General features: G+C 46.8%; 1 protein-coding gene across 5 annotated transcripts in view; it reads right to left on the bottom strand.

Moving 5' to 3' along the window:
• AGBL5 (AGBL carboxypeptidase 5) overlaps positions 1-22,177 on the bottom strand; it is a 79,288-nt gene that overhangs the window by 12,758 nt on the left and 44,353 nt on the right. For 4 of the 5 annotated variants that reach the window (XM_075201044.1, XM_075201047.1, XM_075201046.1 and 1 more), the window contains exons 13-16: positions 11,562-11,738; positions 2,291-2,418; positions 380-426; positions 34-197 (exon numbers count right to left, since the gene is read on the bottom strand). In XM_075201044.1, coding sequence (XP_075057145.1) covers positions 34-197; positions 380-426; positions 2,291-2,418; positions 11,562-11,738 — 516 coding nt within the window. The remainder of the gene's footprint in view (positions 1-33; positions 198-379; positions 427-2,290; positions 2,419-11,561; positions 11,739-22,177) is intronic. The other variant, XM_075201048.1, reaches the window with a different exon arrangement.

Here is a 22,177-nt window from a genome sequence, read left to right as displayed (position 1 = left end):
TGCGGGGGGGACAGATAGACCCCCTCCCCATACCTGTGAGAGCGCAGTGTTTCAGGGCCTGCTCCGTGGTGTACTTCCACACTCTGAGAATGGGAGACTCCCGCTCGTTCGTATCACGCAGAAGACTCTGAGAGTGCAGGAGACCATTCCTCCTGACTGGGATCCGGCTGGGACGGACGACAAAGCTTTCCAAAGACCTGGAGGAGGGAATGGCAAAGCTGGTGTAAAAAAGGGCTCAACAGCGGCTGTAGAACTACAAGTATCAGCAGGAGGGATAGTAAATAATAAATGGAAGCAGGAAGTGTCTGTATTGTAGATACTGAGTGACACAGATTCTGTGACCATCATATAGGAATGGAAGAAGATGAAAATAAATTACCTGGAATACTCAGGAGCATTAAAGCCATTACTTCTTTTTTGCAAATTCTAAAAGTAAAAGAAAAGACGCAATTTTAAATACGTACAAGTGTCGGTGTTACGTGCTCTGCGTACAATCCCTATCAGTCTGTATAGATCAGCCAATCTGTAGCTAGCCTGGAACTTGTAGTTCCACCGGCTGCCTAACCCTACTGTAGATGATGCTTACGATAAGGCCACACACACACACATACACCTATCAGCCACAACAGTAAAACCACTTTTCCAATATTGTGTAGTTCTCCCTCGTGCAGCCAAAACAGCTCTGACCCGTCGGGGCCTGGACTACACAAGACCTCGAAGGTGTCCTGTGGTATCTGGCACCAACACATTAGCAGCAGATCCTTTAAGTCCTGTAAGTTGTGAGGTGGGAATCAGGGAATACCGCTGCTATGAAGGGGTGTACTTGGTCTGTAACAATGTTTAGGTAGGTGGTACGTGTCATAGTAACATCCACATGAATGCCAGGGACCGAGGTTCCCAGCAGAACATTGCCCAGAACATCACACTGCCTCCGCCGGCTGCCTTCTTCCCATAGTACATCCTGGTGCCATCTCTTCCCTAGGTAAACAAAGCACATGTACCCAGCCGTCCACATGATGTGAAAGAAAATGTCATCAGACCAGGCCACCTTCTTCCATTTCTCCATGGTCCAGTTCTGGCGCTCATGGGCCCATTGTAGACGCTTTCGGTGGTGGACAGGGCTCAGCATGGGCTCTCTGACCGGTCTGTGGCCACGCAGCAAGCTGCGATGCTCTGTGTGTTCTGACACCTTTCTATCATAAACATAGACAAAGAGCAAGTATGTGTTTAAGGGGCACTCAAAGGATAATAGCTGCAGTGTCGGGATATGTCAGACTTTCTACATAATTAGACTGCTCTGAGGTTTGGAAATATATAAAATGTATTTCCTAGAGAAGGAATCCTTTAATTTGGATCCTTCTATATGAGATCGGAATAACATTTAGTCCCTCTATACGAAGTGTGAATGAATTCCATTTATTAAGAAAGTTACTGTCACGTAGACAGCTGCAGTACATTACACTTGTATTATTATTTAGGCTGCTCCGCCGTTTCACCATATTAGAGGGAGATCGTAGAAACTCCTGTCTCATATAATTTTTAAGCTATGATTAGTCGAGTTTGCTTAGCACTATTTACTGAACATGCAGCTCTGCTGTCAAAAGACTTCGTTCTATCAAAGTGTCTTTTGCTCAATCCATGTTATATAGCTATAAAGTCTTTAACCTTATTCAGATTGACTCAACCTATTAAAAACATTTACACCTCCATTATATAATAAATGTAAGGTGTTTTGGTTGATCTTTAATATCAAGCACCCAGTGAAAACTTATATTTAATTTTTGGAGGGTCGGTACGTCTGCCAGTTTTATCAGTTATTGTGTATTTTGGTCATTTTTTCCATCTCTAGTTTTTAATATTTCACTACTCCCATCTTATTATGTAATATTATTTTAAAGCATATCAAAAAACTTTGGATATATTTTAGATTACTTCAAATTATCCTTTGAGTGCCCCTTAAACACATACTTGCTCTTTGTCTATGTTTATATTTTGTTACATGTGTGGGTGCACCATTTCCAGGTAGATGGTTATATTATTAAAACTTAACTCTATCTCCTGGTTATTATAGGATTGTCCTGGTGCGATATAATTGATCTTTTGTATTTAATTACCTTTCTATCATAGTCAGCATTAACAGTTTCAGCAATTTATGGGATTGGACCAGACGGGCTAGTCCTCGCTCCCCACGCGTCTCAGTGATCCCGAGGACCTAGGTGGTTTTAATGCTGTGGCAGACCGGTATCATGATATTGTGACTTAGCCGTCTGCTGTTATGATGTATTATTACCTGTAGTAACGCAATCCCGGCGTCAGGCTGGATGTGCAGCGCGCTGGGGTCGCCGTCCCGCACACCTTTCTTCCCTTGTACTGAACTCTTTGTCTTGTTGGTGGAGGACATGTTATTGAAGCCACTACCTAATAAAACATAAGGACATGACACCAGAAGGACGCTGTGTAACCCGCAGCAGGCAGACGTTTACCTTCATTATATACAAAGTATTAGAAGAAAGATTAATATTTATGAGGCCGCAGAGAGAGAAAGCAGCAAAGTGCAAGTGGAGCGTTTCTACTATAAACCTTACGTGTAATCTTCTGGGGTGCGCAGTGTCATCGTACGCACTGTATAACCGCTTCTCACAGACACAATCTGATTGGTTGCCACAGGCCCTTTCTTTTAGTTACCTCCCCATCCATAGTACGTCCTGGGGCTGGTTACAAGGAGTGTGGATACAATGACTAATACTCATTAGTCAGAGCTGTACTGAAGAATGGATGATTCCCTGTACATGAGTCACATTACAGCGGTGTGCGAGTTGGAGCTTGGAGGCCCCTGATTGGTTCTTCTATATAATTGTCTCATGTCCATTTCTTCTTGATTCTCCCAGCTGGGTATAGAGGGGCCAGATGTCACACTACCCCTCACAGTGCCTCGCCCCTCACAGTGCCTCACTCCAAGACAGCGAACTCAGGGAGGAGCCCAACATCACAAGTCAAGTTAGAGGAAAAGGAGGACACCCTCAGGAGAGTGTGAGATAGAGTCACCGACAGATAAGGAGCAGAAGAGGTAAGGGAGAAGTACAGAGAGAGGCACCGACAGGTCAGGAGAAGATGAGGTAAGGGGGAAGTACAGAGAGAGGCACCGACAGGTCAGGAGAAGATGAGGTAAGGGGAGGTACAGAGAGAGGCACCGACAGGTCAGGAGAAGATGAGGTAAGGGGAGGTACAGAGAGAGGCGCCGACAGATCAGGAGAAGATGAGGTAAAGGGGAGGTACAGAGACAGGCACCGACAGGTCAGGAGACGATGAGGTTAGAGGGAGGTACAGAGAGAGGCGCCGACAGATCAGGAGAAGATGAGGTAAAGGGGAGGTACAGAGAGAGGCACCGACAGGTCAGGAGACGATGAGGTTAGAGGGAGGTACAGAGAGAGCACCGACAGATCAGAAGATGAGGTAAGGGGGGAGGTACAGAGAGAGGCAGCAACAGGTCAGGAGAAGATGAGGGAAGGGGAGGTACAGAGAGAGGCACCGACAGATCAGAAGATGAGGTAAGGGGGAGGTACAGAGAGAGGCACTAAGGATCTGAGAATCCGATAGTAAATAATGGGAAACAGTTTGGGATCAATGTATCTGTATATTCAGCAGAGCTATTCAATGTTCTTGGCTCCTGAGGTAACTGAACAATAAACACGGTGACGGTATGAATGGACAGTGTGACGCCCTCTCTACAGCTCACTACACGGTGACGCCCTCTCTACAGCACACTACACGGTGACGCCATCTCTACAGCTCACTACACGGTGACGTATGAATGGACAGTGTGACGTCATCTCTACAGCTCATTACACGGTGACGGTATGAATGGACAGTGTGACACCATCTCTACAGCTCACTACACGGTGATGGTATGAATGGACAGTGTGACGCCCTCTCTACAGCTTACTACACGGTGACGCCATCTCTACAGCTCACTACACGGTGGCGGTATGAATGGACAGTGTGACGTCATCTCTACAGCTCATTACACGGTGACGGTATGAATGGACAGTGTGACGCCATCTCTACAGCTCACTACAAGGTGACGGTATGAATGGACAGTGTGACGCCATCTCTACAGCTCACTACACGGTGACGGTATGAATGGACAGTGTGACACCATCTCTACAGCTCACTACACGGTGATGGTATGAATGGACAGTGTGACGCCCTCTCTACAGCTTACTACACGGTGACGCCATCTCTACAGCTCACTACACGTGGCGGTATGAATGGACAGTGTGACGTCATCTCTACAGCTCATTACACGGTGACGGTATGAATGGACAGTGTGACGCCATCTCTACAGCTCACTACAAGGTGACGGTATGAATGGACAGTGTGACGCCATCTCTACAGCTCACTACACGTTGATGGTATGAATGGACAGTGTGACGCCATCTCTACAGCTCACTACACGGTGACGCCATCTCTACAGCTCACTACACGGTGGCGGTATGAATGGACAGTGTGACGTCATCTCTACAGCTCATTACACGGTGACGGTATGAATGGACAGTGTGACGCCATCTCTACAGCTCACTACAAGGTGACGGTATGAATGGACAGTGTGACGCCATCTCTACAGCTCACTACACGGTGACGGTATGAATGGACAGTGTGACGCCATCTCTACAGCTCACTACAAGGTGACGGTATGAATGGACAGTGTGACACCATCTCTACAGCTCACTACACGGTGACGGTATGAATGGACAGTGTGACACCATCTCTACAGCTCACTACACGGTGACGGTATGAATGGACAGTGTGACGCCATCTCTACAGCTCACTACAAGGTGACGGTATGAATGGACAGTGTGACGCATCTCTACAGCTCACTACACGGTGACGGTATGAATGGACAGTGTGACACCATCTCTACAGCTCACTACACGGTGACGGTATGAATGGACAGTGTGACGCCATCTCTACAGCTCACTACACGGTGACGGTATGAATGGACAGTGTGACGCCATCTCTATAGCTCACTACACGGTGCGGTATGAATGGACAGTTTGACACCATCTCTACAGCTCACTACACGGTGACGGTATGAATGGACAGTGTGACGCCATCTCTACAGCTCACTACACGGTGACGGTATGAATGGACAGTTTGACGCCATCTCTACAGCTCACTACACGGTGACGGTATGAATGGACAGTGTGACGCCATCTCTATAGCTCACTACATGGTGACGGTATGAATGGACAGTGTGACGCCATCTCTACAGCTCACTACAAGGTGACTGTATGAATGGACAGTGTGACGCCATTTCTATAGCTCACAACACGGTGACGGTATGAATGGACAGTGTGACGCCATCTCTACAGCTCACTACACGGTGACGGTATGAATGGACAGTGTGACGCCCTCTCTACAGCTCACTACACGGTGACGGTATGAATGGACAGTGTGACACCAGCTCTACAGCTCACTACACGGTGACGGTATGAATGGACAGTGTGACGCCCTCTCTACAGCTCACTACATGGTGACGGTATGAATGGACAGTGTGACGCCCTCACTACAGCTCACTACATGGTGACGGTATGAATGGACAGTGTGACACCATCTCTACAGCTCACTACACGGTGACGGTATGAATGGACAGTGTGACGCCCTCTCTACAGCTCACTACACGGTGATGGTATGAATGGACAGTGTGACGCCATCTCTACAGCTCACTACAAGGTGACGGTATGAATGGACAGTGTTACGCCATCTCTACAGCTCACTACACGGTGACGGTATGAATGGACAGTGTGACACCATCTCTACAGCTCACTACAAGGTGACGGTATGAATGGACAGTGTTACGCCATCTCTACAGCTCACTACACGGTGACGGTATGAATGGACAGTGTGACACCATCTCTACAGCTCACTACAAGGTGACGGTATGAATGGACAGTGTTACGCCATCTCTACAGCTCACTACACGGTGACGGTATGAATGGACAGTGTGACGCCATCTCTACAGCTCACTACACGGTGACGGTATGAATGGACAGTGTGACGCCATCTCTATAGCTCACTACACGGTGACGGTATGAATGGACAGTGTGACATCCTCTCTACAGCTCACTACACGGTGACGGTATGAATGGACAGTGTGACGCCATCTCTACAGCTCACTACACGGTGACGGTATGAATGGACAGTGTGACACCATCTCTACAGCTCACTACAAGGTGACGGTATGAATGGACAGTGTGACGCCATCTCTACAGCTCACTACACGGTGACGGTATGAATGGACAGTGTGACGCCATCTCTACAGCTCACTACACGGTGACGGTATGAATGGACAGTGTGACGCCATCTATACAGCTCACTACACGGTGACGGTATGAATGGACAGTGTGACGCCATCTCTACAGCTCACTACACGGTGACGGTATGAATGGACAGTTTTACGCCATCTCTACAGCTCACTACACGGTGACGGTATGAATGGACAGTGTGACGCCATCTCTACAGCTCACTACACGGTGACGGTATGAATGGACAGTGTGACGCCATTTCTATAGCTCACAACACGGTGACGGTATGAATGGACAGTGTGACGCCATCTCTACAGCTCACTACACGGTGACGGTATGAATGGACAGTGTGACGCCATCTCTACAGCTCACTACACGGTGACGGTATGAATGGACAGTGTGACGCCATCTCTACAGCTCACTACACGGTGACGGTATGAATGGACAGTGTGACGCCATCTCTACAGCTCACTACACGGTGACGGTATGAATGGACAGTGTGACGCCATCTCTACAGCTCACTACACGGTGACGGTATGAATGGACAGTGTGACGCCATCTCTACAGCTCACTACACGGTGACGGTATGAATGGACAGTGTGACGCCATCTCTACAGCTCACTACAAGGTGACGGTATGAATGGACAGTGTGACGCCCTCTCTACAGCTCACTACACGGTGACGGTATGAATGGACAGTGTGACGCCCTCTCTACAGCTCACTACACGGTGACGGTATGAATGGACAGTGTGACGCCCTCTCTACAGCTCACTACAAGGTGACGGTATGAATGGACAGTTTGACGCCATCTCTACAGCTCACTACACGGTGACGGTATGAATGGACAGTGTGACGCCATCTCTACAGCTCACTACACGGTGACGGTATGAATGGACAGTGTGACGCCATCTCTACAGCTCACTACAAGGTGACGGTATGAATGGACAGTGTGACGCCATTTCTATAGCTCACAACACGGTGACGGTATGAATGGACAGTGTGACGCCATCTCTACAGCTCACTACACGGTGACGGTATGAATGGACAGTATGACGCCCTCTCTACAGCTCACTACACGGTGACGGTATGAATGGACAGTGTGACACCAGCTCTACAGCTCACTACACGGTGACGGTATGAATGGACAGTGTGACGCCCTCTCTACAGCTCACTACATGGTGACGGTATGAATGGACAGTGTGACGCCCTCTCTACAGCTCACTACATGGTGACGGTATGAATGGACAGTGTGACACCATCTCTACAGCTCACTACACGGTGACGGTATGAATGGACAGTGTGACGCCCTCTCTACAGCTCACTACAAGGTGACGGTATGAATGGACAGTGTGACGCCCTCTCTACAGCTCACTACACGGTGACGGTATGAATGGACAGTGTGACGCCATCTCTACAGCTCACTACAAGGTGACGGTATGAATGGACAGTGTTACGCCATCTCTACAGCTCACTACACGGTGATGGTATGAATGGACAGTGTGACGCCATCTCTACAGCTCACTACACGGTGACGGTATGAATGGACAGTGTGACACCATCTCTACAGCTCACTACACGGTGATGGTATAAATGGACAGTTTGACACCATCTCTACAGCTCACTACACGGTGATGGTATGAATGGACAGTGTGACGTCATCTCTACAGCTCATTACACGGTGACGGTATGAATGGACAGTGTGACGCCATTTCTATAGCTCACTACACGGTGACGGTATGAATGGACAGTGTGACGCCATCTCTACAGCTCACTACAAGGTGACGGTATGAATGGACAGTGTGACGCCATTTCTACAGCTCACTACACGGTGACGGTATGAATGGACAGTGTGACGCCATCTCTATAGCTCACTACACTGTGACGGTATGAATGGACAGTGTGACGCCATCTCTACAGCTCACTACAAGGTGACGGTATGAATGGACAGTGTGACGCCATTTCTATAGCTCACAACACGGTGACGGTATGAATGGACAGTGTGACGCCATCTCTACAGCTCACTACACGGTGACGGTATGAATGGACAGTGTGACGCCCTCTCTACAGCTCACTACACGGTGACGGTATGAATGGACAGTGTGACACCAGCTCTACAGCTCACTACACGGTGACGGTATGAATGGACAGTGTGACGCCCTCTCTACAGCTCACTACATGGTGACGGTATGAATGGACAGTGTGACGCCCTGTCTACAGCTCACTACATGGTGACGGTATGAATGGACAGTGTGACACCATCTCTACAGCTCACTACACGGTGACGGTATGAATGGACAGTGTGACGCCCTCTCTACAGCTCACTACACGGTGACGGTATGAATGGACAGTGTGACGCCATCTCTACAGCTCACTACACGGTGACGGTATGAATGGACAGCATGACGCCATCTCTACAGCTTACTACAAGGTGACGGTATGAATGGACAGTGTGACGCCATTTCTATAGCTCACTACACGGTGACGGTATGAATGGACAGTGTGACACCATCTCTACAGCTCACTACACGGTGACGGTATGAATGGACAGTGTGACGCCATCTCTACAGCTCACTAAAAGGTGACGGTATGAATGGACAGTAACACCATCTCTACAGCTCACTACAAGGTGACGGTATGAATGGACAGTAACACCATCTCTACAGCTCACTACACGGTGACGGTATGAATGGACAGTGTGACGCCATCTCTACAGCTCACTACACGGTGACGGTATGAATGGACAGTAACACCATCTCTACTGCTCACTACAAGGTGACGGTATGAATGGACAGTAACACCATCTCTACAGCTCACTACACGGTGACGGTATGAATGGACAGTGTGACGCCATCTCTACAGCTCACTAAAAGGTGACGGTATGAATGGACAGTAACACCATCTCTACAGCTCACTACACGGTGACGGTATGAATGGACAGTGTGACGCCATCTCTACAGCTCACTAAAAGGTGACGGTATGAATGGACAGTAACACCATCTCTACAGCTCACTACAAGGTGACGGTATGAATGGACAGTAACACCATCTCTATAACTCAGATATCGGACAGATGATGGTACAACGCTTGTTGCAGGTTTAAGGCAACTGATGTATCCTTGGTCCGTACTGCAGCACAGCAGATGGATATTTAACCTTACCCGGGTACGTACATCACATATTCTGTGGAACATTTGCAGTGCAGAGAACTGTGATGATATATTGCAGCCTATGTATGGTGAGAGTCTTGGACATTATATTATAGTGTATGATTGACAGAGATTTAAAATGTGTGATTTACTTTACTGACTACCCAGAAAGCTTCCAGTAATGTCCCAGTCAGCACATATTACTCCACTAAGGCCGTTTATAAGTAAATTCCCGTATTACTCAGCAGCTCCGGGATGTTGGTCAGCGCTGACCTAAACCCTCAGTACAGTAATATACAGTTACGCACATTATCCATCCAGCGCACAGTACAACTCACACACCTGTTTTACTTACACTTTTATATAAAACTGTACCAGGTAACAGTCCATGCATCTACCTTAAGACATCTACGCCCCCATGACCAAAGAATTGTAATGAGGATACTCTGGTCCAGTATGAGTGGAGAAGACACGTCAATAGCTATATGCCAGGATAATGTGCAGATGGGATTTTAGTAGCTGGAGACCAAATCACCGTTTCATCTACATCGGGTCTCCTGTCTCACTCACCGGTACTGGCCGACCCACTCTCCGTGATATCTCTCTCACTGAGACTGACCGACCCACTCTCCGTGATATCTCTCTCACTGAGACTGACTGTCGTGACATCATCTCACCCACTGGTGCTGGCCGACCCTCTCTCAGTGATCTCATGTCATTCACTGAAAATGACCAGTGGTCTCTCAGTGACATCATCTCGCTCACTGATACCAACCAACCCTCTCTGTGATATCATCTCACAAATACGGACCAACCTTCTCTAATGATATCATCTCACTCAGGAGCAGCATAGGACTACATATCATCCTTCACAGAGGAACCTTGGTGCCAATTGTGACCCATCATGCAGCAGGATATCTTAATATTAACAAAGATAACCAGAAATACATTCCTGGTGCTTCTCAGTAGCTGGAGACCTAATCTCAATCTTTTCATTTCCATTTTATTTCAAGCCTCACTCATTAATACCGACTCTCTCTCAGTGATCTCTTACCCACCAATACTGCACAACCCTCTCTCGGTGATATCTCACCCACAGATACCGACCAACCCTCTTCTCAGTGATATCTCACCCACAGATACCGCCCAACCGTCTCTCAGTGATATCTCACCCAGATACCGACCAACCCTCTTCTCAGTGATATCTCACCCACAGATACCGACCAACCGTCTCTCAATGATATCTCACCCAGATACCGACCAACCCTCTTCTCAGTGATATCTCACCCACTGATACCGCCGAACCGTCTCTTAATGATATCTTACCCACAGATACCGACCAACCCTCTTCTCAGTGATATCTCACCCACAGATACCGCCTAACCCTCTTCTCAGTGATATCTCACCCACAGATACCGCCCAACCGTCTCTCAGTGATATCTCACTCACTGATACTGACCAACCCTCTTCTCAGTGATATCTCACTCACCGCTACCGACCAACCCTCTCTCAGTCAAATAATTTCACTCATCGATACCAACAAACTCTCTCTGTGATATCACCACACTCACAGATACAGACTGACCCACTCTCAGTGACATCTTACTGACCCTCTGTCAGTGAGATTATCTCACTCACCGATATCGACCAACCCTATCTCTTATGTAATAGATGTTGTAAAACACTGCACAAATCCCATGTATCTACTACTTCTAATGGAGGAAGAGTCCATCCACTGTGGCGCCTACTGCTACCAATGAAGTGCAGCATTCTAGACAATGAAAACTCAAAAATGGTGTCTGGGAAATATGTTATATTATAGCTGGATGCTTGAAGGGTGACCAGCGTGTGTCACTGGCTACAATCTGCTTGGATGATCACTAGATGCTGTTCAATGAGACACCTTCAGATACGCTTAATCTGTCGACACTGTCTGTACGGCACACCACCACGACCCAGACCACAAGTTCTCTGATTCCGGAAGCGCGGTGTACGCTGAAGCAGGTAGCTGAGTCTCTTGCCTAAGGCTTTACTGAGGGTACATGACTTGGACAGAGCTTGCAGAGAAGGCATGATCTTTGAGAGGGTGGAAGGATGGATGGAATACAGACCTGACATGCTGAGCGACACTGGAAGGGAACAAGATGGCTTCTGATTCAAAGAAGTCCGTGGACATCTGCGGCTGATGAGGGTCGAGGTTTGAGGTGCCAGAGAATTGGTTGGACTGTGGACGGTGGCACGTAGTAATGACTGATGATGCTGACGTCTTTTCTCCTGAGCTCTTGTTTCTGTGAAACACGACCAATATTTAACAAAGAGATGTCATGTTACATGCTGATAAGGTTCATTAAACAGGTTTACTAGATGAAAGAACACATCATTCATTTTACTTTTATATTGTAGTTTTCAGCCCGACTCATCTTTATTGTACATGTGAATGATCCCGGCCAGGATTGATAGGACCTTGAGATATGCTGGGGAATCCGACTGGGGCAACCAATCATCTAGTCACAAATCTATTATTTCTGATAAATCCTAAAGAAAACATAGTCTAAGAGTTGTCCACCTTCAGACTAACTTATTGGCCTTCTGGAAACCTTTACCAAGTACATTAGCCAGTCAGAGTCTATTAAATTACATTAGTTTCACCCAAAGTGCAATGAACACCAGCATCTCTGGCTCACAGGTTTGAAGGACTTCGTGTGAAGCAGAGAAGGATAAACAATGAATTTAAAGGATATTAACCTTGAATAAACACAGGCCTATGGCCCAAAGTGCAGGATATCATGCATGATCCTCTCATCGGGCCTATGTGCTCCCACCCCTGCCCTCATACGCACCTCCCACCTCCTCCATCCTGTGCGCTCCCACCCCTGCCATCTCCCTCCTGTACCCTGCACACTCCCACCCCTTCCCTTTTCTGTCTGGTGCGCTCACCCCCTGCCCTCCTCGCTCCAGTGTGCTCCCGCCCCTGTCCTCCTCGCTCCAGTGCGCTCCCGCCCCTGCCCTCCTCGCTCCAGTGCGCTCCCGCCCCTGCCCTCCTCGCTCCGGGTCTCTCCCGCCCCTGCCCTCCTCGCTCCGGGGCGCTGCCGCCCCCTGCCATCCTCGCTCCGGGGCGCTGCCGCCCCTGCCCTCCTCGCTCCTGGTCTCTCCCGCCCCTGCCCTCCTCGCTCCGGGGCGCTCCCGCCCCTGCCCTCCTCGCTCCAGTGCGCTCCCGCCCCTGCCCTCCTCGCTCCAGTGCGCTCCCGCCCCTGTCCTCCTCGCTCCAGTGCGCTCCCGCCCCTGCTTTCCTCGCTCCAGTGCGCTCCCGCCCCTGCCCTCCTCGCTCCGGGGTGCTCCCGCCCCTGCCATCCTCGCTCCGGGGTGCTCCCGCCCCTGCCATCCTCGCTCCGGGGCACTCCCGCCCCTGCCCTCTCTCGCCCGCTGCGTTTCCACCCCTGCCCTTCTGGCTCCCACAGTCTGAGGAAAGGTCAGGTTGGCAGGAGTAAGGAAAGCGGGGCAGACACCGCTTTTGCTGACCAGGCCTTTTCGAGACATCGTACTACGAAGGGTGCAGTGACGGATGTCCATAGAAAGCAGGAGGGACCAGTCACATAGTCTGACCACCAGATCCCAAGTTAGTAAGCCTTGTGGTGTGGTGTTTACATCAAGATATCCTGAAAATTCAGATTTGGGTGGAATCATCAGTTATTAAAAGTTGCAAGAAAGCATCTACAAATCATTAAACTGAAGCTCTGTGGATCTGTCAGCAGGTTGTTGGTGCATTGTTGGAGAGAGACCCCAGCCTCATTGGGCCTCATTCATCAAGGCATGGCCAGAATCGGGAGATACACCCATGAAAACGGCCCTGTCCGCTACGTCTCTGTACGCAAAGGACACTTACAGCCTATGATTTAGGGGAGTGAGCGGTGCGGGGAAGGGGCGTTCTGCCATAGTCGATATACAGAAAGGACGTGCCAAACGTGGCCACATCTGAATCCAGCTCTGAGTGTTTCAAAGTTACTTGTTTTTCTGCCGTATCTCTTGCTCCAGCTGCAGGGCAAGTCTAAGTCCTGATCAGTAGTGATGACGGCTGTGTATGCTGCTATAACATGTGTCTGCAATCAGGACCAACTGTATAAATGTATTTTATGATCAGTAGACATTAAGATCATCATAATAAAAAAAATATTTTGTGTGATCTCCATAATATATAGGAGCTGCTTAAGAGAAGAGTGGAGATGGCCACAGCAATTTGGTGGGTAAATGATTACTTGCCATAAGACAGTTTGTGACTTTTTTTGGTGAAATAGGATGCCATCTGTAGAACGAAATCAGAAACACAAAAGGTCCAAAACAAGGCAACGAGCTCAGTTAGTGTCCGATAAGCGGATAGTACTAGGTATAAAGAAATGGTTGACAAGGCGCACTAAGATGTACGTTAGAAATGACTCGATATGTTTATGTTTGGAGATAAGGGGAATGTGAATCATGGAAATGATAAGACAGTGCTCGTATAGCTCAGGAGCTGAGAGAACAAGCACCGTGTGAGAATCAGAAATATAAAGTAAACAGCCAGAGTTACTGAGGCAATCGGTGTGGGTTTGATGCAATCAGTAATAAAGACAGATCCCCATCTCTGGCTCTAAAACTGGACTGTTCCCTAAAGGAAGCTACAGAAATCAAAGCTGGAGAACGTCTCATGACTTTTACACTTCCTGAAACACAGGAACACGTATGTGTCTAACCGTGTCCTTAGTACATTGCACCAGGCAGAGTGGATGTGAGGTTATTACACTACACAATTTCTCATGGATGGAAGAGATCCCAACTCCTCCTGTCTGGAAGATGCAGAGTGACACCCCTATAAATTAAACCACACTGCGCAGCAGGAGACGATGAGAGCAGCAGCATCTCAGAGACGTACACCAATAGGAACAGAGCACTGGTGACTGCAGACGAGTATGAGAGCTTATCAGAGCTGGAAGATCAACAAAGTGATAAGCGACCAGCTTAGAAATCAGGGTTAGGCAGGTTCCTGTGTCTAACAGCACCTATCAGAGGGTCCGACTACAAAAGGAAGATTGCAGCTGCAAGTGGAGCGAACCAGGCCGTGCGCTTCACCATCTAACCAGAGGAAGCGCGCAGCCACACTGTGCCAAATAACGAACTTACAAGGCAATACATTAGATCAATGTGCCATGTTTATCAGCCATGGTGTCAGAGTACAGACGGTAATACAGTAGCAGAAATTGTCCCCTGCTAGGGAAAAGGGAAAGGACAATCCCTGGAAGAGCTGGACGCTCCTACTTGTGTCTAGTGCGCTACCGGACATCTCATGCAGATTAAAATGTCAGTAAACAGAGACATGGATGTATTGTCCTAGAGTTAGTGTCTAGTACAGAGGACTCTTCCCACTGGGATACAGAAGGTGGCGGCAGCACGGTGACTTCAGCGGACCAGTGACTCAAGGTTGTATGGAGTGCCTTTGTCTTGATCTATGCCAAGAACCCTGTGGGCTGTATGACGACCACCTGAGGAATACTACGGCTGTTTTGTTCCTTCCTTACAAGGGGTTAATGTACGCAAAACACTGAAAACGAAGCTGTGTGCTAACGGTAAAAGGCATGTAGAGAAGTTTCTCTGAGTGCTGGAGATGCCTGGAAGAAGAGCACGGGAGGCTCATGCAACCGGGGGTGGAAGGACAACAAGATACAGTCACACACAAGGGGAGGGTTTAATGAGGGGGAGAGTGGGAGATGGTAAGCAAGAGAAGGAAGGGGGTAGAGGGAGATGGAGTAGGGGGTGGAAGACAGATGTAGTAACCAGAGGGAGACAGCAGGGGGTGGGTATAATAGGGTAAGTCAGTTATGAACGTATTATTCCCTCAATCCCCCCTCTCCCCTTGGCAAGTTATGTGCTTGTTTTTAAGCGTAAATCTGCTGTAAAGACTATTCCTGGGAGCAATGGTCCTTACAGATATACCTGTATATGTGGGACCCCCTATGGAAGGGGAAACAGATTGTAAGCTCTGCTGGGGCAGGTGCGGGTGCGAAGGAACAGCCGGTGATTATAAAGTGCTCTATTAAGGATACAGAAATATATAAAGAGTTGGCCAGATATTCTGTACATTATGTGTAATAAGAAACAGAAGACAACACGAGTAATAGAAGAGAAGTTTTATTGAATGGAAACGATTATACAGAGAGATCGGCATATATCAGAAGACATAATGAATATTACATACCAGGACATTAACACAAACATATGAATGATTCATAAATGATATAACGAAGGAAAGTGCCAGACTGTGAAACTGCGACAACGCGGTTACTGCACCCCCAACTCTTGGACCGTCAGCCCAAGATCTCAGAGTCCCAGGGGACACCATACAATATGTGGCACTGGTAAATGGTGGTGATGAGACACAAAGCCTCCGCCCAGCCTACATAAGCGCAGAACACCGAGCTGTCAGTATGCAATTACTTCAAACCCCTATTTCTGGACAAAATGCAGTTTTGACCTCTGCAGAACCCGAACCCCCTTAAACATTTGCCTCCCTTTTGTAAGCGCCCCAACTTTACGTGAAAGAGACCCACCAATCCCTTCAAGACGGTCAAGGACCAAAACTGGCGATGTATGGAAGGTCTACAACCCAACACCTATCTGATAAGAGACGATGCACTGCATATTTAAAGGGGATCTCCACCGTCAGAGAATCCTATTGTCCAGCACATTTATATTCTTTTACTGCCCATAGATCTGCTGTGCAGGAACAATTGTATGGGCAGCACTTCTGTCTCACAGCACTGAGGTCATGATTCCCAATCATGGCCTTATCTGTGTGGAGTTTATATCTTCTCCCATGTTTGCGTGGGTTTCCTCCAGGTGCTCCAGTTTCCTCCCACACTCCAAAAAACATACTAGTAGGTTAGTTGTCTGCTATTAAATTGCCCCTAGTCTCTCTCTATGTCTGTGTGTGTGTGTGTTTGGGAATTTAGACTGTAAGGTCCAATGGGGCAGAGACTGATGTGAGCGAATTCTCTGTACAGCGCTGCGGCGTAATATAAATAGCTGCTGCTTATAAAATGACCTGAATGTGGAGCTCCCGTTTATAGCATGTTACTTTGTCTTCCTGATATCGGACATCACGTAATAGGCTGATTTTATAGGCCTCACTCACACACTCCCTAATGTGTGATACAGCACATACTGACCAGAGATTATACACAGCGGTGGTGATCGTATTAACGATTACGAGAGTTCCGACAACCTTCATACCTACAAAAAAAAAAAAAGATTCCACAAAAAAACCGAATGCAATAAACACAGACTTACCTGAAACCCCAAGATCCAGATGCCTGATGGCTGCGGCATGCTGACAGAAACTGATTCCGAAGACCCAGGTCTCCGGCAGTTAAGTCTGTCGTTAGCGCGACTTAGATAAATGTTAATTTAAAGCGGCAATATCTGGACACCCCAGGTTAAGTGTTGAAACACTTAAATTAACATTAATGTAGGGCACACTGACGTCGAAGTGTAATGCCCGGAGACCTGGGTCTTCGGGATCAGTTCCTGTCAGTATGCCGAAGCCATCGGACATCTGGATCTTGGGATTTCAGGCAAGTCTGTGTTTATTGCATTCGTTTTTTGTGGAATTGTTTTATTTTGTAGGTATGAAGGTTGTCGGAATTCTCGTCAGCGGGAATCTATAACCTAACCCATACACAGCCTAGCTGAGAAACCATCATTTATTCAGGATAAAGCCTGAACACAGTTACAGCAACACGTAACTTATTTATAGAGTTATAGAGGCGCCATTACTTAACGGGGATCTACAAAGATACATGATGCATATTGTCACACATTACACACTGAAAGTAAGGTCATTAATGAGTAAATATAACGTAGAGAGAGAGGGGTAGACAACAGGGTTGGTAGAAATGGAAGATATTTATATTTAGTCTGGTAACTCAGGGATTAACATCTGTCCTATCGTTATTAATGACCTTGTACAAGTAATGTGTCCAGATTGTCAGATGATACTATTATTACTATACTATTATTATACTATTATTATTCTCACAAAAGGACAGAGTGCATACATCACAACAATGCATTACATTACAGCACAATATAAAACACATCAACGTATAGACAAATAGGCAGCAATGCCCAGGCGGAGCAGAGCGAGGCTGGCAGACTATGGGGGGCAGGACAATAATGAGGTGATGAACAGAGGAGGACGAGGGGAGAGGGTCCTGCTCGCAAAAGGGGACTATAGAAGGTTATTAAACCAGGACAGTAACTCACTGTAGTAAGACAGAAAAGACAACATGGAAGATGACATGTAATATAATATAATGTTCTAGACCCAGGTTGTGGGAACCATTATGCTACTTGCACATTTTACGGTATAAATGGGGAGATGGAAAATGTTTAGGATTCGTAGTACACAGGAAGCTGAAGGGCAACGCTCAAGGTCAGGCAGCGGCTACTAAAGCCAACAACCTGCTGTTTTGGACATGTAGAACTTTAGTAGTGGGAACATCCAGGAGATGGCAAAGGCAGCTGGACACACAAGATATGAGAGAAGGGGAGAGGTCAGGAGAGAAGTTAATTTGGAGAGATCCTGATGGATGGAGTAGATTTTGTGGGTGAAGAGAGTGAAACATTCCATAGAATTTGTTCCTACGGACGAGGGTGAAGACGGCGGAGGCAGAAGAGGGAGTTGAAGGTGGCAAAGAATAAATGGAGGTTACACAACTGGCTGTAAACAAGAGAAGATTGTTTAGAAAGAATAAGGGGGTTGTAGGAGAAGACAGTGATGTACGAGAGGAGAGGAAGAGAAGGCAATGAGTGCTGGTGGGTTTGGATGATGGATCTTGTGATGATAGAGCAGGGAGGACAAATTGTAAAAGTTGGAGATGGAACAGAAGGGTGTTAAGACGAGGTGGAGGGAATGACCATTACGGTGGGTGGGAGAGGAGTAACCCTGACTGTCCCAGTCACATGGTGGATATTATATCCAAAGCGGTAAAACCTTGACTACCACAATGGTGTAGATATTACATACAACATAGTGATACTTGTCCAATCCATTCACATGGTAAATATTTAATGCGGAATGGGGTAATCCTGTCCGTGGAAAATATTATAGGAGGCGCACACACGTGGCGGATATTACAGGAGGCAAGCACACACGTGGCGGATATTATAGGAGGCGCGTACTCGTGGCGGATATTACAGGAGGCGCGTACTCGTGGCGGATATTATAGGAGGCACATACAGTCATGGCCAAAAATTCTGGCACCCTTTGTGTTTCTTTTTTAAACTTACAACTTCCTCTAACTATAAGGTGAAAGTAACACCAGTATTTGGTGTCCTTCTTTCTCTGATAATACAAAACCTTTGTTTGTGACTGTGAATGCAATAACGTATATTCTTTTACATCAGAAAATGAGCAGAAATGTTAGTAACAAAGTTACTGACACCGTAGACATCAGATTTGGTGGTGCAATCACCCGCTCCCTAAACCACAGATGAGCTTCCTGCACCTCGCTATTCTTCAGTTCTCCCATCTCTCCACAGATTATCTATGGGATTTACATCCGGATGTCGCTGCCACCAAAGACCAGTCCAGCATCACGTCTTGAACCATTTCTGGGTGCTCTCTAAAGTGTCTGGGGGTCACTGAATCTGTTTGAGTAATTTCTCCATCATTGGAACATGCTCTGTAATCTTCAATCAACTTTTTTTATTTCCAGGAATGTTGGATTCAGCTCCCATGGACATTACTCTTCCTGATAACATCGCTGTGAGGGAACAAGCTTGATATCCCCTTCTCACAAAATGTTTAGTTTTACAACATATACTTTTTTTATAGCCCTGTTTATGTTCTTCAGCTCACCAGAGTACAAATGCAGTGTCCAATTACATGTGGATAAGGGGATACTGTAGCTCATTGTATATAGTTTGTTGTATATTGTTGATATTGAAGAGAGGCTGTTATTCATTGTTCTTAAAGTGAAGCCAGGTGGGTAAGGATCAAGTTCCAGGATCCAGGTGAGGGGCTGACTGCTATCCTATATCTGGAGGTGGGGAAGACCAATTAGTATCCATTGTTCCTCCACAGGACTAGTTCAGACATTTTGTCTGGAACCCAGCAGGGGAGCTGCTGCGTAAGTACAGCACATCTCCACTCCCCCCTCCAACCACCTGATCCAGCACCCACAAATATTTAAGAGGGAAAGAGCCAGGGGTTTCCACAGGGAGGGGAAAACACTATGGAAATTTGTCCCCGAATATAAGGAGCGTTGTTCATGCTGAGAATTGACGGCTGGAAGCTGCAGGGTGGCTTGTCTGAGTTATCGTTCTCTACCAGGGGAATACATCGGCAGATCCATGGGTCTTCAAGTTGGGTGTTCAAGTCCGGACAACCAGGTGACTAACTCCTTAAGCTAGTAGGGTTAGGGACAGATGATGTGGTAAACCTGCCTGGCATTTAATTTTTGTTTGTATATAACATTCTAGAGTTGTTTTTATTACAATAAATGTATTGTTATACTTTCTAACTACATTTGCCTGAGTGACTATAGGGACCTTAGAAGATACCGGGTAGGCTTCTCTGGCATAGTAAGGCACCCGTGGGTGGCTAGCCAGAGTGAAGTGGGTAGATTTGGACAGATAAACTCACAATCGCGTATGGTGGAAACAGGAACATCAAATATCTGGAGATTGAGATTGTCCATGCTTGGCTGCTATCTTCTGTCTGACCTCAGACAATTCTCCCTGCTCATTGCAGGGTACAGTGACACAATAACGATATTGGTCTGTGAGGTGTCAATGAATTTAAGTGCTGCCCCCTCGATATAAGATTGGTGGTTTAGAGGGACACATCCCAATTGGGGCAGGTATCTCCCTATAAAACAAACATTAAACTGGTCATTTGGCTTAATGTCTTCAAAAAGCGAGAACGAAACGCTTGACGGCGTTCGCCTCGCTGTGTAAATGCAATCACAGATCGCTATGTAACTAGGTGGTCTTGTCAATAATAACCACTAGTTAGCGAGCTTTCCTTAGGAGGCTTTTGGCTTATGTGAATATCGGCTGGATCTTATAGCTGTTTAGCAGAGATCTTTAGCGATTGCAACACATGAAGGGCACATTAATGGGATATTTGCCTCCTATTAAAAGAGGCTGTCGCTGTATTATATAAGCACAATCTTTGCACTATAATCCTGACACCTATATATCAATACCGTATGTGCTAATTGAATGCCTATAGAAAAAAGATTCTCCCACATTGCATGTTGTAATTAGCAGCTGTTTAGTTTTGAAGTTTCAAATAATTATTATTAGATAATTGGCAAGATATAAATCCAAGATCATGTATCTCTGAATGAGTGAGATTGTATTCCAATAAGTAGTACATTTTATGCCCAGTTACACTGTTGTTGGAGGCTTGCTCACCATTTTCCTATGGACATAAGCTAACAAATTAAGACATTATTATCGTGGATATGTGTAACTAGCTAGCTTATCGATATCTAGTGGAAATTATATTGACATCCAATATTAAAATATAAAACGTGGTTGTTTGTATATATTTTATTACATATCAATAATAGAGATATTGAATTACAAACTATATTATCAGACAACATCTTGTCACACAGCGAGGTCTGGTGGGATATTCACCATTTTAATGGGGTTTTTCCAATCTGTCTTATTCTATTTGTTTTTAAATATTTTGCTACAAGCTATCAAGTTGGATTGAGTTGGGATTTTTTTTTTAATACTACTAATAAAATTAGTAAAAAAATAAAATAAAAAAAGTTTATATTTCAACATATTAATCACAGAGTGCCCCTTATTCAGGACATAGTCTTTCTTTCTTACTTTCAGTACAAGGCAATTGTTATGTTCTGGGAGCACCACCCGACCATTGATATAATCTCATTTGATAAAACTAATCTTTGATATCAGGGATGTGATTACCTTGTGTGGTGTCAATATCTTTTTTTGAAGAAATGCTGGATTATTGGAAAAAATCTGCAAGGATGCCAATATGTTTGGCCACGATTTATGCGGGGCGGATATCATAAGCTAGGGCACGGAGACGGGGCGGATATCAAGGAGAGGACACGGAGACAGGGCTGATATCAAGGGGAGGACGCAGAGACAGGGCTGATATCAAGGGGAGGACACGGAGACAGGGCTGATATCAAGGGGAGGACGCAGAGACAGGGCTGATATCAAGGGGAGGACACGGAGACAGGGCTGATATCAAGGGGAGGACGCAGAGACAGGGCTGATATCAAGGGGAGGACGCAGAGACAGGGCTGATATCAAGGGGAGGACGCAGAGACAGGGCTGATATCAAGGGGAGGACACGGAGACAGGGCTGATATCAACGGGAGGACACGGAGACAGGGCTGATATTAAGGGAAGGACACGGAGACAGGGCTGATATCAAGGGGAGGACACAGAGACAGGGCTGATATCAAGGGGAGGACACAGAGACAGGGCTGATATCAAGGGGAGGACACGGAGACAGGGCTGATATTAAGGGAAGGACACGGAGACAGGGCTGATATCAAGGGGAGGACACAGAGACAGGGCAGATATCAAGGAGAGGACATGGAGACAGGGCTGATATATAGGGAGGACATGGAGACAAGGTGGATATTATATGGGAGATGTGATGAGCTCAGCACGATTGATGCTGTTTTATATACACAGGGAA

This window comes from Mixophyes fleayi, chromosome 3, assembly GCF_038048845.1.
Source record: "Mixophyes fleayi isolate aMixFle1 chromosome 3, aMixFle1.hap1, whole genome shotgun sequence".
NCBI classification, from domain to species: domain Eukaryota; kingdom Metazoa; phylum Chordata; class Amphibia; order Anura; family Limnodynastidae; genus Mixophyes; species Mixophyes fleayi.
Note: the sequence above shows the minus strand (reverse complement) of the source record. Positions and strands in the feature narration are given on the sequence as shown.